Source organism: Aristolochia californica, unplaced genomic scaffold (genome assembly GCF_029961685.1).
Source record: "Aristolochia californica isolate CCGP_79_NKW_82.1479 unplaced genomic scaffold, dmAriCali1.0.hap1 SCAF_11, whole genome shotgun sequence".
NCBI lineage: Eukaryota > Viridiplantae > Streptophyta > Magnoliopsida > Piperales > Aristolochiaceae > Aristolochia > Aristolochia californica.
The window spans coordinates 2,120,109-2,139,367 of NW_027181782.1; the positions used below are offsets into that span (position 1 = coordinate 2,120,109).

The window sequence follows — 19,259 nt, forward strand, 5'->3', positions numbered from 1 at the left end:
CACCATTGTCTCAGAGCTAGTTCTATGAGTTGACTCAGTCAACCCATAGAGATAATGTGATCTTTTTTTTTATCTATCATCTATAGTAGTTTGGGTTCGTATTCTATTTTTTTCTCTTTTCTGTCCTAGTACCAGTTGTTTTCTTGATTTTCACACCTCCATAATGAATTTTTCATATTAAAATATATTGAAGGAAATATCTTCGAGTCTAATTTCCTACACAAAAATAATTTGGGCAATCGGAATACTGTACAAAGAGAAATCCATATTTGAAGCTGCAAAGGTCAGACGACAAGAGTGGTTTGAGCAACAGTAAAACTTCAAATTTTGAGCCATTTTATGACATCAAGAACCAAACTTTATATGAAGATTTGTAGGTCATAAGAAATATCTATAAACCAATTTTATATTTGATTAAACCAATTCTCTATTTGAATTTTCTAGAGGGAGATATCCATCTTAAAAGAATCAATGGTCATGCCAATGAAGAACAAATACCCAGTTCGATCAGATTAAAGAGTCCAAAATCCATCAAATTATTTATCTAAAAAGAAGTATATTTTATGAAAAAAATTTATACTTTAATGAAATATTTCGAAGTCTAGTTTCATAAGGAGAAATTTCATGTCAATTTGATCTACATTTAAGGAGATATTCACAAGGGATCGACAAGAGTCAAATTACAAAATAAAGCAAATCAAGATATCATAAAATATTCAAGAATGAAGCTTTTTATGTCAAATTAGGTATCAATTTGAAGATCTTTGAGTCTGGTTTTTTGAAAAATAAACCATTTGTGATTCTGAGTTATATTTTTGGAGATATCAATATAGAAGTACCAAAGGTCACTTTTGTCAAAAATCTCTCATTTTTTCCTACTTTCTTTCCATGCATTGACGTGAATTGAGTTTCCTTTTATCTTAAAATCCGAGTTTTTTAGCCAAATTTATCTTCTAATCCAAGATTTTTGGTCAAACTTAATCACTATGTGATGTGATCATTCAAGATATGCAATATCTTGTTTTGATGTTGTTTTCAAGTTTTGTATTTTTGTTACTGTTGTGTATCTTCCGTATAGTTAACTTTAAAAAATTACGGTCACCCCAAAAAAGTTATACTTGGTCAAGTTTATTAAGTTCTACCATTATAGTCTCCCTAGTTTTCAAAGACAAAAGGTCACTTTGGAAGTATAAGTGTTGCATAGTCACCTCCTTTCAGTTAAAATTGTTTTCCTTTAGTATTTTTTTCAGTATATCTTCTTGTATTTTTATCACTTTAGAGCAATGCCTAGACCCAATACCTAAAAGTATAGGAGTATGCCCAACACCCAGCTTGAATCAAATTTTTTGGTCTTCACCCACGAGGTAATTTATATTTGTGTTACTCTTAAAAAGTGAGTAGTCTCTTTGTTAAGCCCTAAAGTTGGGCAATTTTTGAGAATTTAAAATTGAGCGTAGTGTATTTTAAACAATGACCGTTTTGACTAGTGTATGGAGTTTTGTTATACGACTAGAAGTGATTTTCTTCTCTCACGTTGTGTTTTGTCTAAGTTGGGTCTCTATATCCTTTATATCCCTAGCTTGAGGGAGAGAAGTAGAAGAAGAAGTACAAGAAAAAGGTATTTTGTTTCACATATTGTGGTAATTTTTATGTGACCAAAATATTCAAAAAAAGGAAAACACAAAAGTTGAAGTTTTTGCATCTATGAAGATTTTGTTTTTGCAAAAGAAAATTGAAGACCAAGAACCCTTTTCATTGCAAGTTAAAGTTATAAACTCCAACTTAAGGGGGAATGGTGAAGAGCAGATATGGAAAAGTCTTACATGATTCTTACAGTAAGAAATCTTACAGAGCCAGAATTAATATGATGGAGTCTTAAAGAAGTCTCACAAGAAAAGGTTTCACAGAAGAGTCTCAGTTAAAGGTCTTTTCGTTAGGTTAGTATTCTATTTATGTTCAGTTATTCAATTGTTCTTAGACTTATCTTTTAGTGTTTAATTTTGGGTGTAACTGGGACAAGGGTAGTTTAATTATAATTAGATTATACTTATTTTCTTTATTATAAATTGATGCACATGTACTCAAATTACAACACGTTAATTAAGTATTTTTTTTTCTAAAAATTCAATTGTAATCAACAATAATTTCCTTACCTTATCAGACTGTCTTTTGCTCCATAAAGTGCTATATTGTTAAATTTGTTGTACTTGAATCTTCCGTTAGAATTAGGGGAGGAAGACTTTTGATCATGAGAGTGAATCTTTCATCCAAATAAGCATTGTTTAAGTAATCAATGATCAAACATCATAAGATATTGTGTGGGTTCCACTCGAGTGAACTGTTGTAGAGAAGCCTAGCAAGAAATCTTAGGTTTCCATGACTCCCTCATGCGGGTTGGAGCACATTGATCAAACAAAAAGTTATAGTGAATTGGGAGAGTAATTGAACTCTTGAATAAAACTCAATCGTATTAATCACATGCACTTATTATATTAGAGGTTCTACTTCTTCATTTTTCAATAAATTCCAGCCCTATGTGGGTGAGTCTCTTACTCTAACACTCTTAATAGCACAATTTTTAGGAAGAAACAATTATACCCCTTCATCCTATATAAAATAGGGAATTTTACTAAAGTACCCATTTTTTAACAAATATTAACAAAAATAACCAACTTTGACCTTTACAAGCCAAGACAACACATCACCTTGGACTGCTTATGTGTACTACGTCAACATGCCACATCAGCAATTGAAGGAATAATTGTCATGCCACCTGACACGTCATCACATCACCATGTCATCAATGTACCACATCAGCATGCCAATAAAAAAGTTTTTTGAAAAATACAATAATTTTTATAATGTATTTTTGAATAAGAAAATATATTAAATCGATAATGAAAGGTGTTAATTACGTTAAAAATATTCTTTAAATAATTAATACAAAATTTTGATATTTTATTACAATAAATAAGATTTTTAAAAATTAAAATAGTTTTTAATTAAAAAAATGTCTTAAATCGATAATGTAAAGTGTTAATTACATAGAAAATTATTTTAAAAATAATTAATAAAAAATTTATATTTTATTATATTATATAGAAGGTAATGAAATGTGTAAGATTTTTAAAACCAGAAATTAATGTCTTTAAATTATTTAATATACTTATAAAAGAACTTAAAATCATTAATAAAAAGAAAATAGGAAAAAAAAGAACGCTGACAATGCATTGATGATGTGTCATGATGACATGTCATACACATGTCTGATGATGTGGCAACGAAATGACATGTGAGTTGCTATTAATTCCATCCGGTATTGATGTGGCAACGAAATGACATGAAACTACATAAAGCGGTCAAAGCTGAATGTCATGTCAGCCTTGATTATTTTTGTTAATATTTGTTTAAAAAAATGGCTAATTAGGTAAAGCTCCCTACAAAATAACATTAGATGGACAAATAGCTGCGGTGGAGATACGGAGAGGTTTGGGAGTTTTCACCATCTCCGGATGCCTGCGCGTCTCCGCAACTCAAGGGGAGCAAATAGCTCTTTCCTCTTTAGAGGGAGGTCAAGTCGCTTCCGAGTTCCATCCGACCAGTGGAGATGACCGGCGGTGGCCCTGTAGTCTCCGCAAGACAAACATCCAAACCCTCTCAGACACCCCCCAAAGGCTCAGCGTATTCCTCACCTTCCCTTACTTCATCTTCAACCTCTCTCGTCACCTCCATCTCTTCCCCTGGCACCCGATCGCCTTCCACCACAGGTTACACTTCCTCTTCACACCAGTTGGCACTTTTGCCCGATCCGAGTTCTGTTGCCGGGAAACCAGGCAACGATGTTACTTGGACGCCTTCCATGGACGAATGCTTCATCAATCTCTTGAAGTACCAGACCCCAGGAAGGAAGTTCTCGCCCCAGTCTGGACACGCTGGATTCACGGAAGGCGTATGGAAGGCTATGGCGGAATCCGTAAGTAGAAAATTCTCGGTCCCATGTTGCATCAATGATTTGAAAGATCGGTACCATACGTTGAAAACTCGTTACGATCGTATCAAGGCCATTCTCGATCGGAGTGGGCTTAGTCTAGATGAAGCCAGGATCATTGCGAACCCTGTTTTTTTGGAGGCGTACAGAGATTTGAACCTGATGTTCGCTCCGGAATACCTGGTTGATCAGCAGAAGTCTATTGTTACTGTTGATAACACAGAGCACCCGTCACAATCTGATCAAAGGGGTCAAGCCCACTCTGGCAAACGACCATTAGATGATTCACTAAACCAAACACGTCCGGCGAAGAGGCAGATCACCGGTGCCGACAGTGCAGTGGATGGTAACTACAGCTTACAGACTGAAGTTACCGGGGAAAAGAAACACGGAGATGAAGGCCTTGGATTGAGCGGGAAATGGATAGCGGCTCTCAGGGAAGTGTCAAAATTGGAGGAAGAGTTCTTTCGTGGCTGCGATATACTGGAGAATGAGAACAGAGCGAAGATCTTTCTTGCTTTGAATGCGTCGGAGCGGTGGAAGTGGTTGCAGAGGAAGCTTCGATCTAAGATGTAATGTATCGGTTAGCACCTGAAATTTGTGCTATTGGAGTAGTAGTTGGAGTGATATTCTTTGTAATTACTAAAAAATGAGTAGTTTAAGCTATAATTAATAGTTAATTTAAAATTTCTTATTTTATTTTTATGTATCAAGGCATCCATGCCTCACTTATATCTAAATATGCTCTCCTTAACTAGTGTTCTTGCCTTATCTTTTTCATCTTCTTTTTCTTTTCAAATCAAGTTATCCATGGATTATACCCTAGAACACGAGAGTCAGGCTATGCCACCACCTATCACGGTGGAAACTCCGATCCTCGCCCTTACTCGCAAAAAGGATTAGAGAAACAAAGGTGGAATCTTCTCTGTCTCCATGTGGAGTGGAAGAAGGGCCCCTCCTTTATTATTGATCTTTTTTTAAAGATCATGAGAAAGACACTACCTTGGTAGGTGAAGAGGACTCCACCTCCCTTTTCTTTTATATAAATGTAGAATAGACATATCACCTTAGGGGGTTAGTCAACAAAATAAAAATTTGATATTCATCTTCATCTTCATCTTATGCATCTACACGATCTTCATCTTCGAAATGGGTGTTAGTGTGGACAACTTCATCTTCGAAATTTAAAACCATTGATTTTATTAATTATAAAAATAAGTTAATTAAACCAAGTGTTTGAGTTAACAATATTTTAATTACCACTATTAAATCACTAATACAATAGAGTAAATAAAAAATAAATATGATTAATAAATAAAAAAGTATTATATTAATAACATAAGATAGATTTTTTACATGGTATTAATTAATAATATATTTTGACAAAATTAAAAGTAATTAATTAATCAAATGCATACTTTAATTATATTTTATTTACGAGAGACTTAAATATGAAGTTTAATATAGTAATAAAATTGGACAAAAATAATAAATAAATACATATACAACTTTATTAATAACCTAAAAAAAAGATTATTCTAATAACGAGTTCATGCCTTTAATATTAAAATCATCAAGTTACAAGTTTAGTACATATAAACAACGCATGTTCAAAAGTAATAAGATACAACCATCATTTATCGTTCCACATGGAAGTCGATATGGCATCTCGAAATTGTGCGGCTCTTGTGGATTCTAATGCACTCTGCCTCCGAAAGCATGTTACTTGGCTACCCACATCCTCAAGACCATCGCAATCGTTGCTGTCTGTATACATTTTACATAAAATTGGATATGACCTCTACATAAAATTAGGCATAACCTATATATATAATACATGTATAAGATTGGGCATAACCTCTTCTTAAAATTGAGCATAATCTATGGATATAATACCTGTATAAAATTCGGCAAGACCTCTACTTAAAATTGGGCATAATCAATATACATAATACCTACACTAACACTCCATAAATACTCCATAAAATTGTTTATACATTCCATAAATACTCCATGGAATTGTTTATATACACTCCATAAAATAGTCTAAACACTCCATACACTGCATAACATTATAAATAAACTCCATACAATAATCAAACACAACAAAATTAAATGAAATATCACTATCAATTTACAATCGCCCAAATAAAAACTATAAATCCATTATAAATTTACAAACACTAATTGTTTTTTTCACACTAGTTGTTCCTCGCCCATTTCCCCTTATGAACTGATCTCCAAATCTTCCCCTTGATTGATCTTTCTCTTGTAGAGGAGGCAACTCCTTTAATATTGCAATTGTTACATCATTCGCATTGCCCTGACATGCAAGTAAGAACATCCAGAATAAATCCGTGATTATCGTAGAAAAAAAAGGGCCAATTCTTTACTAGTTTACTTTTAACAATCTAAAAATTCTGAATAGGGATATAAATATTGCCCTGATGAGACATTCTCAAGCAAGCCTCTAGACTCAAAAGTCTCCTACTCCAAAAAAATAAGATTGGAAAACAAAATCTTAGAACAATGGTTGAAATGGCATTGCTCAACAAGTTCTCAACAATATCAAAAGTAGGATATATCACTCACAAGTAGTTGTCTATAAGGCAAATCAAATACAACACCAAATTAATAAAATAAAAATAGAGTTTAGACTTACCTTATGAAATTTGAGAAAAATCAAAGCCGAAGGGTTAAATCGAAACCACAAAAAAAAGAAAATACCATGTGGTGGATATGTATAACACCCGAATCTCCTCACCACATGGCAAAAACATTCCATAGCACTTCAAAAATCCTCAACAACATTCTAAAATATTTCAAAATTAATTAAACTATTTTTACTACTGCATATGCACTAAACAATGAGAAAACACACACATCAAGTCCAAATTCACTGAACACCCCTAGTAGAGCCCCATATAACTTCGCAGTCACTACGAACTGTACCTCGTCAGTGATGGGGGTCGGGTTTCGTTGGCTAATGGACGCCTTTGTAGGCGACTCAACCTTGTTTGAATTGGACTAAAAAACCCCTAATAAAACCTAAACCATAAACCATCAAACCCAAAAGTCAAACCCTATCACCTACTAAACTCTAAACCTTAAACACTAATTCCATAACACAGTACCCTAAACCTTAGAAGCCCTAAACCCAAAAAACCCTAGAGCTTAAAAACACAAAACCCTATCACCTACTAAACTCTAAACCCTAAACACTAATTCTAGAACTTAATACCTTAAAAGCCTTAAACCCTAAACCCTACACCCTAATTCCAGACCCTAAACCCAAAAAACCCTAGAGCTTAAAAACACAAAACCCCCCAAAACCTTAAAAACCCTAAACCTCCTAAACCTTAAAAACCCTAATCCCTAAAATATCCTAAATCCTTAACCATAAACCCTAAACCGTAATTACAGGACCCTTAAATACCGAGCACCAAACCCTAAAAATAATCCCTAACACGAATCAAGAATTTAGATCCTAAACCATAACCCTAAATCCCACAATTATGCACAAATAACCCCCAATTAGGCATTGAAAATAAATTTAAATCAAATAAAACACTAATTTAATGAAAAAAAATTAGGGTTTAGGCATACCTTCTGAAATTTGGGGAAAACCAAAGCCGAAGGGTGAAATCGATGCCGAATGGGGAAATCGATGCCTAATTGAAGTAGAAATTAAGCAATTGGTGCCCAAATGTCCAAAATCGAAGAACATCGAAATGGAAATGGGGAAATCGAACGAAATCAGAAGGTATTTTCGGGGGAAAGGAGAATAGCCAGAGAGAGAAGGAAGTGGGAGGCCGAAAGGGAGAAGAGAGGGAGAAGACAAAGAAGAAAGGGAGATCGGGAGGGATAAGAGAGAGAGAAGCGAGAGAGAGCGAGTCTGAGAGAAGAGAGGGAGTCACGGAGACGAGAGAGGGGTTGTGAGAGAGAGGGTGAGGCCGAGAGAAAACCGAGAGATGAGGCCGGAGACTAGAGGGAGCGGAGACGGTGGCCGGAGAAGAAAATCCGATCGATTTTATGGCAGCAGAATGTCGGGGGCGCAGGGAGACGAGAGAGGGAGTGCGGGAGAGAGGAAGAAAAAATGAGAAATGACGACGCGCGAGGGGGAGGGGGGGGTGCGAGGAGAGAGAGGGAAAAAAACCAGTGTCGCCCATCCTTCAATTCAAAGAAGATCAAACAAGGGCTTCTTCCAGATGATCCAAATTAAACCGTGGAGAAGAAGGACTCCTTCATCCCTTGCATCGAGATGAAGCTTCATCTGCGCTCCACTAACGACTTCAAGTGTTGAAGGGAGTTATGCGGATGAAGATCATCTCGTCCTTCAAGTTGACTAACCCCCCCTTAGTCAAGTTAATTTTTTTGCAACTTGAGATTGAACATTGTTTATTTTATGTTGACATGAAAAGGGTCAATTTAAATCAATTAGATTGACAACTTAAAAGTTTTTACTAGTGAGAGGCATTTTACCACTTAACCTTGTTTTTATATACATTATTCTGGTAGTTGGGAAAGAAAGCCTGATTCGTTTCGTCTTTTAATAAGAGTCAAACTATGCCACCACCTATCACGGTGGAAACTCCGATCCTCGCCCTTACTCGCAAAATGGATTAGAAAAAAAAAGGTGGAATCTTCTCTGTCTCCATGTGGAGTGGAGGAAGGGCCCCTCCTTTATTATTGATCTTTTTTTAAAGATCATGAGAAAAACACTACCTTGGTGGGTGAAGAGGGCTCCACCTCCCTTTTCTTTTATATAAATGTAGAATAGACATATCACCTTAGTCAAGTAAATTTTTCTGCAACTTGAGATTGAACATTGTTTATTTATGTTGACATGAAAAGGGTCAATTTAAATCAATTAGATTGACAGCTTAAAGTTTTTACTAGTGAGAGGCATTTTTCCACTTAACCTTGTTTTTATATACATTATTCTGGTAGTTGGGAAAGAAAGCCTGCTTTGTTTCGTCTTTTCATACGAGTCAAGCTATGCCACCGCCTATCACGGTGGAAACTCGGATCCTCGTCCTTACTCGCAAAATGGATTAGAAAAAAAAAGGTGGAATCTTCTCTATCTCCATGTGGAGTGGAGGAAGGGCCCCTCCCTTATTATTGATATCTTTTTTAAAGATCATGAGAAAAACTCTACCTTGGTGGGTGAAGAGGGCTCCACCTCCCTTCTCATTTATATAAATGTAGAATAGACATATTACCTTAGTCAAGTTAATAAGATATTTGTATAAAAACTGATATAGTCTTCTCCTTCCCCAGCTCGATGAGACAAAACAATTTATGAGCGCTGAAAGGATGGCAAGAGGAGCAGATACAGAGGCATGGATGACCTCTGTGAGAAGGAAACTCTACAAGCTAGACTACAAAGTTCAATCTCCAGCTTTACCCACCATTTACAGGGTCCCTGAAACTATCCGAAGAAGTGATCGACAGGCCTACGAACCAGAGATAGTCTCAATTGGACCTTACCACCGGAGGAAGAAGAAACTACAGGGGATGGAGAAGCACAAGTGGCAGTATCTTCATGAATTCCTCTCTCGGAACAAGTCCCTCAGCCTGGAGTATTTCCTCGATGAAGTTAAGAAAATGGAGGAAGAAGCTTGGAGTTTCTATTCGGAACATATTCCTATGGGGAGTTGCGAGTTTGCAGAAATGATGGTTCTTGATGGGTGCTTTTTAATCGAGTTGTTTCTGAAACTCGATGAGAAGAAGTTCTATAATACGGATCCAATCTATGGCATCGATTGGGTCCTTCAGTACGTTGCCAGAGATGTTCTTCTCACTGAGAACCAACTCCCTTTCGTCGTCCTTCGTCGCATTTACAGCTTCAGCTCGTACTCATCATCATCACCATCACCATCTTCTCCTTCTTTAGAGACTCTGGCAATGAACTTCTTCCGTAATTCTGATTATTTCATCCGTTGCAACAGCCGTTTGGTGGAGATGGAGAGAACCCATCATCTGCTTCATCTAGTCCACTCATATCTCCTCCCACCACCACCGTCTCTGTGTCCGGATCCATCCCATAATACAGTTTCTTTGATCAATTCTCTGCTGAAGAAAATTTTCGTAGCCAAGTCCTCTTGCCCCTCCATTCCAATCTGCAACAAACGGGAAAGTTCTTCATTCGCATCCCCTGCAGCCATGAACGTGAAATTCCCCTCACATGGGCAATCCTTTTCTTTGACAAATCCATGGCAAAAAGTCTCTGATGTCATCAAGGATAAAAAATCACTCTCCTCCTGCCCGCTCATCCCAATCTTTAACAAACCCAAAAATGTCACGCCGAATCCCCTGAAAACAGTCCCGTCTGCAAAAAGACTCCAAGAAGCAGGTGTTAAGTTCAAGAAAAAACAAGGGGAAAGTGCACTGGACATTAAATTCAGCAAGGGAAAGATGGACATTCCCCATTTGTTCGTTGAAGACTCAATCAATACCCTGTTTCGAAACCTTATCGCGTTTGAACAGAGTTGTCCTGCAAATGGGACAAACTTCACGGTCTACGCAGTCTTCATGGATTATCTAGTGAACACATCAAAGGACGTTGAGGTGCTGCACAAGGAGGGGATTCTCGAGCACGGGCTGGGGAGCAATGAGGAAGTTGCAGAGCTCTTCAACCGAATGTGCAAGGGAGTCATCATCCCATTAGATAGTGGCTGGTTTTCTCAGGTGACAGAGGATGTAATTAGGTACTATAACACTGATTGGCATCAATGGGAGGCTATGTTGTTCCGCGATTATTTTGGAAGCCCTTGGTCGTGGATGTCATTTTTAGCAGCATCTGGGTTGTTTGTGCTCACCCTTCTTCAAACCATATACACCATGAAACCGTAGTCTACATCTCCTTACTGAATAAAAAGAAAAGGCACCTGCTACTAGTATTTTGATTAACTGATTCGTCAGGGCTCTTCTCCATCAAGTGTTCTTCTCCATCAAGTGTTCATACGAAATGAAATTGCTTAAAATCTAGTCTCTATTGCACGGGAGAAAGAAGACACAGTGGGGGATTTTGTAGACTCTGGAAATGTTTTGATACTGTATGAAAGTATGATATAGTTCGCTCCTAGAACTGCGAAAACATTCTTCTGATGGTGATCTCTTGTAAGTTTTAATGGGTTGTAAAGGGGAGCGAATTTAGTGAAATTTTATGCTTGATATTTGCATTGGGGAGTGTGGCCTATTGCAGAGTGGTTTGTCTAAAAGGTTGCAGTGAAGGAGATGATGAGTCGAATCGAGTTTGGACCTAAATGTTTTGTTTTAGGACCAAAACAGGCTCCCTCAACTCTTCTCCAACTGGGAGTAACGGAACTCTCATCTTCCTCTAAGCCAAACTATTAACCTAAAACCCAAACCTGAACTACAAACTAAAAACTCGACCCGAACAATAAGAACTCAAACCTGAACATTCAACAAAAAACCCGAAATAAGAACTCCTACCCGAAAGATAAACCAATAACCTTAACCTGAACTACAATAAAAAAACCTGAACCTGAACTACAAACCAAAAACCTGAACCCAACTACAAACCAAAAAACCAAACACGAACTGCAAACCAAAAACCCGAACTACAAACCAAAAACCCGAACTACAAACCTTAAAACCGAACCCGAACTATAAACCTAAAAACCCAAGCCCAAACTACAAACCAAAAACCCGACATAAACTACAAACCTAAACCCGAACCCGAACAACAAACCTAAAACCCTAACCTGAATAACAATCCAAAAACTCAGAACCTGGACTATAAATCAAAAACCCAATCCAGAACTACAATCCAAAAACCCGAAATTGGACTACAAATAAAAAACCTGAACCTAGACTACAAATAAAAAACCCAATCCAAAACTACAAACCTAAAACCCAAACACGAACTACATACCTTAAACCTGAACCAAACTAACCACCAAAAACCTGATCTAGAACTACAAACCAAAAACCCGAACCCGAACTACAAACCTAAAACCCAAACCCGAACTACAAACCTAAAACCCAAACCCGAACTACAAACCTAATACCCGAACCTGAACCCAAACTTCAAACCAAAACCCGAACCAAAACTACAAACCAAAAACTTGAACCCGAACTACAAAACCAAAAACCCAAACCAGGACCACAATCCTAAAATCCTAACCCGAACTACAAACCTTGAACCCAAACACCAATCCAAAAACCAGAACTACAAACCAAAAAGCCGACCTGAACTTCATACAGAAAACCCGAACTACAAACCAATAACCAAACCCAAACTACAAATAAAAAACTGAACCTGAACTACAAACAAAAAATCGGGCCCGAACTACATACTATAAACCCAAACTACAAACCTTAAACCCGAACACCTAAAAGTCGAACCCGTACTACTAATGAAAAACCCGATCCGAACTACAAATGAAAAACTTGAACCTGAACTACAAACGAAAACCCGAGCCCGAACTAATACCAAAAACCCGATCCGAACTACAAATGAAAAACTTGAACCTGAACTACAAAAGAAAACCCGAACCCGAACTACAAACCTAATACCCAAACCCGAAATACAAACCTAAACCCGAACCCGTATTACTAACCAAAAATCCAGTCCGAACTACAAACCTAGAACCCGAACCTGAACTTCAAACCTAGAACCCAAACCCGAACAACAAAAATAAAACTTGAATCCGAATTACAAACCAAAACCCGAACCTAAACTATAAACCAAAAACCTCAAACCTGAATCCGAACTACAAAACTAAAACCCGAACTCAAACTACAAACCAAAACCCGAATCCGAACCCGAAACCTGAACTATAAACCAAATACCCGAATCAAAATCTAAACTTGAACTAATTACAAACCAAAACCCGAACCCAAACTACAAACCAAAAACCTCAAACCCGAACTACAAAACTAAAACCCGAACTCAAACTACAAACCAAAACCCGAATCTGAACCCGAACCTGAACTCTAAAACTAAAAACCCGAATCAAAATCCGAACTTGAATTATAAATCAAAAACCCGAAACCGAGCTAAAAACCAAAACCCTGAACCCGAACAACAATCCCAAAACTCAATCGACCCAAACAACAAACCAAAAATCCGAACCCAAACTACAAACCTAGAACTCGAATATCAATCCAAAAACTCGAATTACAAACCAAAAGTTCGACCCAAACCACAAACTGAAAACCTACAAACCAAAAACCGAACCAGAACTACAAGTAAATAACCCAAGCCTGAACTACAAACCAAAAACCGAATCCGAACTACAAACCAAAAATCCAACCCGAAATACATACCTTAAACCCGAACTACAAACCAAACCGAACCTGAACAACATACCTAAAACCCAAACCGAACTACAAACCCAAAACCCAAACCTGAATTTCAAATCAAAAACCCGAACCCGAACTACAAACCAAAAACCCGAACCCGAATTTCAAACCTTGAACCCCAACCCGAACAAGAACAACAAATCTAAAACCCTAACCCGAATTTCAATCCAAAAACCCGAACCTGGATTACAAACCAAAAACCAGATCCAGAACTACAAACCTAAAACTCGAACCCGAACGATAAACCTAAATCTCGAACCAGAACGAGAAACCTAAATCTCGAACCAGAACTATAAACTTCAAGCCCGAACAAGAACTATAAATGTAAAACCCGAACCCAACCCGAATGGGATAGGGAAACCAACTCCGTGTCCGCCCCCACGCCCCTGCCCATCCCCTGCCCGAGTTCAAAATGGTGGCGGCTGCATGAAAAATGGATGCGGATGAGAAAAAAATTACATTTGGTTAGGGTTCCGGCGGACTGGCATGGCGGTGGCGGCAACTCTGCAACTGGTACAGGACGGAAGGATCCAAAGCAACCGGCTCGGGATGGGAAAGATCGAAGGAGAAAATGAAATTAGAAGGTACGGGTACGGACGGCGACGGTGGCCGGCCTGGCGGCATGGATGGGGAGGGGACGAATGGCCAGAAATAGATTTGAAGGCAGCCGACTGGGGAAGGGATGAGCAGCGGGATTTTAGGGAAATTTTAGGTTTCTGAAAGAGAAGGCAGGATTTTGGGGGAAAAATGGGGCTTTCATAACAAGTTTTATCAAAAACTAGTGAGTGGGTACTCTCTCTGCTACACAGAGGGAAGTGAATAAAATAGCAACCACCAGACGACGATCCTTTGGTCCTCTTTATCTTCTTCTTCTTCTGCAACAAACAAACGAATTCACAGATATGAACTGTCGGGTAACCTCTGCCTGCCGGTGACCCGTTGACAGAGCTACAGGTAGTTTCGTTTGGTTTTAGCCAACGTAGGTCTTTTTCTCCTTCTTGCCCTCCAAGGCATTCTAATCCTTCTGAAATAATTGTTAGCAAGTCCCTTCAACAGAGATTCGCCGACAGAGTTAACCGTGGAGTTTTATCAGTTTCAACAAAACATGTTGCCTGCTCTCCCCTCGCGAGACGAAGGGGCGGCTGTGAAGTAGAAATTAAATGGACAAGTGCTAGTCTTTGACGGAAAGAGAACAATAAGTGAAGCTTTCACTAATGTTAGTGACTCAGCCGGTGAAATGACCGGTCCGGCATCCGGTACAACCGCCGGTTAAATAGAAAATGACGAAAATTTTAAATTAAAAAAGTTATCGATCTGGCTGTCTGGTTCATCTGCGGAAGAAATGCATCTTCTGAATTGAAGTGAGTTCTCTCGTCGATTACGTTGCGACCATGAGGTTGTCGTTCCCAAACCTTGCTTCCGGAGCAGCAGCACGGAGCTGATCCACCGGAACGTGCGATCTGGCTGTCTGGTTCATCTGCGGAAGTAATGCATCTTCTGAATTGAAGAGAGCTCTCTCGTTGATTCCGTTGCGACCATGAGGTTGTCGTTCCCAAACCATGCTTCCGGAGCAGCAGCACGGAGCTGATCCACAGGAACGTGATCGGGAAGCATACATCTGGCTGGGCCAGAGCCGTTAAAAAACTGCATGGTTTAGCGGAGTCGGCGGGGACACAGGCGAGGCGATCTTGAAATGAGCATCACTGGTTTCAGTATCTTCTTCCATCGTTCCTGTAACCCCAGTGTCTCACTGAGCGCCTGTAGACTCCTCTCTGAGGTACTTTCTTCTGCACCGACTTGGATGAGTGACCAGCTTGTTTTCCTTCCCATTTGGTGATCCCTCCAAAATATAACCAAAACGAGGGGTCCAAAACGAAGGGAAGAAGGGATTCTATAACACTGGTTTCACCAAAGAGAGAGATCCTGTGCCTGCAAGCGAAAAAAAAAATGATTAAACTTCAAACGTTTTGAACGCAGAAAAGAATGTAAAGAATTAAATTTGGTAGATTTAGGCAGTAAAACAATACCCGACTCTTCTTCTGGTATGAGGATTTCTTGATCTGGTTGAAGGTTCAAAGTACGCATTGGGCGTCCCTAAACCACCTCGTTTTCTGTTGAGTTTTTGGAGACTACAACGAAGAACAAAAAGAGTCATAAGATTGTTTAAACAAAAAACTGCAAGAAACACAAACGAAAAAAAATCATGGAAGAAAAGAAGATGTTTACAAGACATCGCAATGCATCGGAAAAGAAAACGCTTGCGCAGGAACCTTGCGATGGACATAGAAGAGAAGCAAAGTTCAGGTATTTATAATAGATGAAGAGGCACTGATTTCATCCAGGTTCACCCGCATGATATTTACATTAATGAGCGCCTTTTAATGGAAGGTTGCAATTTATTAGCAACTGAATTCTTTTAACGTCTCCATTTTTGAATTCAAATTAACAAAGCAAATGCGCTGTTTGAGATTGTTTTTATTCTGGAAATTTTCATATACAGATTTCATCCATTCCATAAGTCCAAATATGAACATTCAATCTTCATCTTTATGAACATAGCTAAATTTGAATATGGAGAAATGACAGAAGGAGGAGGTCTCCCCTTACCATAGGCCCATTAGGAGAGGATCTCTATGTTGGGAGGGGGCCCTCATCGTCTCCTCACTTTGGTGAGTGGCTTTATGGTGTTTGGGGACCACTAAAGACGTATAAACCCTATAACTCCTCGATAACCTAACGATTGTATTTTTAAAAGATGTAAAATTTTTAAAATAGATGGTATTATAGTAAAAATATTTATGGCTTTATGGTGTTGGGCACACACAACAAAATTAATTTTATGAGGTTTTCATTGATGGTAACCGAAAAGCATGAAGATCAGTAAAAAAGAAACTTCTTCTAATGGAAATTTAGTTAATTTTTCTTTTTTACTATTTGTTATCATTTGGTGGCACAAATGGTCGCTTCTGGAGAAATAACATGACTACAATCTCATTAAAGCCCCTACAGGTTGTATCCTAGGAAACGTTAAAACCCCTTAATATAAATAGGGAACCGAGCTTGGACTCAAGTCTAGCCAACATTGGTCGCACCCAACCCTAGTATTGAAGTTAGACCCCGTACCCTGAAATACTTACAGTAATTTTTTTGAACCCTAAACCCTAAAAAATTGTTAAAAAACCTAAACTCTGAAGCCTAAACCTTAAGCCCAAACCATAAGGCCATATATGTTGTTTACTTGTTTTTACTTTGTTTATGATTTATTATAACATGTTTTACTTTCACTTGTGTATATTATCCGTTATATCTTGATATATTAAAGTGCTATGGAATGGTGTCCGTGTGGCGAGGAAATAATTTTCCATCATGAAGGAGGGGGGATCTAATGGAATAATGTTTATGTGCGGCAAGATGAATTACAACGGTGTCAATTTTTCTTTTATTGCATTGATTACTAGGTTGGGTGATTGAAGAAAGAGTCATAGGACCTTAAGTTTGACAGAGTCTAATTTTAACAATAATATGAATAACAATTCAAAAAATAAGACAAGCATATAAAGAGCATAATAATTTGTATGAACAAAAAGAGAAAATAATATGAATTTAATTTTTTGAAAAATGAAACTAATACAAAGCATAATATGAAACAAATGATGGGAGTAATAACATGTAACAATTCCAAATATAATACACAACAAATAATTCAATGAAAGCCTAACTACAAAATAAGTAATAATTCATATGATTATACATAATATGTAAAATGTTTAGTCAAACTTTAGCTTAGATAGTTCAGGAATTACAATAAAAAAATTCAAGTTGGTGTAACAAAATAGGGTTCATTAAACGCGTCCTAAATCTCACCATCTTTATATTTATTAATATGAGTTTTTCGTTGTTCAAGAGATCGTCACGTATATGTTAATCTTGTGCAAAGTTTGGTATATTCATCACGGTAAACAATCTACACGAGAACTAAATATACTTGTACGACTCTTGACTTGTCATGTAGGATAGTTTGGGACTCATAAGTATGTTTTTTTTTATTGTTAGTGTTATAGTTTGAGAGCGTAGTAGTTGCATTTTGGATGCATCTCCTAGATTTCTTCGAGTGTTGTACTAGTAGCATTGTGCTCTGGTGACGGAATGTGGTGCCTGCATGTCAACTAATCACGTTGATAGAGTATGAGGGGTGTAGGGAGATACTACCGGAATTTTGAAAAGTGTTATAAATTATAACCATGTAATAGTGAGACCTTGATGGCGATATGGATTCATGAACTCAAATGAACAATGAAGCTGGATGAGAGCCGCAGTGTGTGACCTCTCCCATCTAGAAGTAGAGTCTGCTTTCATATATGAGGTTGTTATTGATGGCTACTTTATGTAAATGATATATTGGTGTTTAGGAGAAAATGGGTACGAGTTAGATGACGATTGCTTGCAACAAACCCTTGAATGAAGAATTTAATGAAGGGTGATAACTTTTGTTTGTAGGTGTAGACCAAATCTTTGATAGGATCAGATAATAAGATGTGTTGTTCATACAAAGTATTTGCTAACAAAGTTTTTTGGAATGTATGCCAAATAAAGGACCACTTGTATCTCAATGGGATGTTGTCAAGTTATATCTGATGGACATTTCATGGGGAAAAACTCAATACCCATGAGGAAACTCATCAAAGGCATTATGGTACAACTCGGGCTGCTCATCAAAAGGGAGGTGAAGGTGGTATACATAGTGGTATCCATGATCTCACCCAAAATGTACAAGCTGGACATATCTTTCCCAATGGCTATCAACCAAGGTGTAGTGGTCATGTTGAAGTCTTTGGACGTGGTCCAAGTGGGCTTGACAAATTTACTCATTTGTTATCCTAAACCCTAAAGCCCAAACCATAAGGCTATATTTGTTGTTTACTTGTTTTTATTTTTTTATGATTTATTATAACATGTTTTACATTCACTTGTGTATATTATCCATTATATCTTGATATATAAAAGTGCTATAGAATGGTGTCCAAGCGGTGAGGAGATAATTTTCCATCGTGAAGGAGAAGGGATCTAATGGATTATTGTTTGTGTCGTAGGATGAATGACAACGATGTCAATTTTTCTTTTATTGCATTGATTACTAGGTTGGGTAGTCAAAGAGAGAATTGTGGGACCTTAAGTTTGACAAAGTCTAATTATAACAATAATATGAACAACCATTCAAAAAATAAGACAATCATAAAACGAACATAGTATGTATTAACAAAAAATAAATTGTAATATGAAACTAATACGAAGCATAATATGAAACAAATGATACAAGTAATAACACGCAACAACTCCAAGTATAATACACAACAAATAGTTCAACTAAAGCTTAACTACAAAATAAGTAATAATTCATAAGATTATACAAAATATGTAAAATGCTTAGTCGAACTTTAGCTTAGATAGTTTGGGGTTACAATAAAATAGTCACATTTGTGTAAGAAGATAGGGTTCATTAAACGTTCCCCAAATCTCACCATCTCGACATTTAGCAATATGAGTTTTTCGTTGTTCAAGAGATCGTCACGTATAAGTTAGTCTTGTGCAAAGTTTGGGATATTCATCACAATAAACAATCTATCCACGAACTGAATATACTTGTACGACTCTTGAATTGTCATTTTGGATAGTTCGGGACTCATAAGTTTGTTTTTTATTTTGAGACCGTAGTAGATGCATTTTGGATGCATCTCCTAGATTTCCTCAAGCATTGTACTGCATACTTCGTTGACTAGTAGCATAGTGCTCTGGTGACGAGGTGTGGTGCTTGCATGTCAACTAATCATGTTGGTATAGTATGAGGAGTGTAGGGAGATGCTACCAGAATTTTGGAAAGTGTGTTAAATTATAACCATGTAATAGTGAGTCCTGGATGGCGATGTGGAATCATGAATTC

At 37.5% G+C, this 19,259-nt stretch overlaps 2 protein-coding genes and 1 long non-coding RNA gene across 3 annotated transcripts; 2 read left to right on the plus strand and 1 right to left on the minus strand.

The window, feature by feature from the left end:
- Positions 1-3,501: 3,501 nt before the first annotated feature.
- LOC137944816 (uncharacterized) lies at positions 3,502-4,722 on the plus strand. The gene has a single exon (XM_068790577.1). It carries the CDS (start codon positions 3,608-3,610, stop codon positions 4,562-4,564), a length of 957 nt encoding a protein of 318 aa, XP_068646678.1. The 5' UTR covers positions 3,502-3,607; the 3' UTR covers positions 4,565-4,722.
- A 4,560-nt stretch (positions 4,723-9,282) lies between these two features.
- On the plus strand, positions 9,283-11,141 carry LOC137944365 (UPF0481 protein At3g47200-like). Its single transcript, XM_068790026.1, has one exon. The coding sequence runs from the start codon at positions 9,290-9,292 to the stop codon at positions 10,841-10,843; it is 1,554 nt and encodes a 517-aa protein (XP_068646127.1). The 5' UTR covers positions 9,283-9,289; the 3' UTR covers positions 10,844-11,141.
- A 3,409-nt stretch (positions 11,142-14,550) lies between these two features.
- Positions 14,551-15,577, minus strand: LOC137943491 (uncharacterized). Its single transcript, XR_011110754.1, has 3 exons — positions 15,548-15,577; positions 15,349-15,450; positions 14,551-15,250 (listed from the first exon to the last, which is right to left on the minus strand). It is a non-coding gene; the product is annotated as an uncharacterized lncRNA (long non-coding RNA).
- Between the last annotated feature and the right edge of the window lie 3,682 nt (positions 15,578-19,259).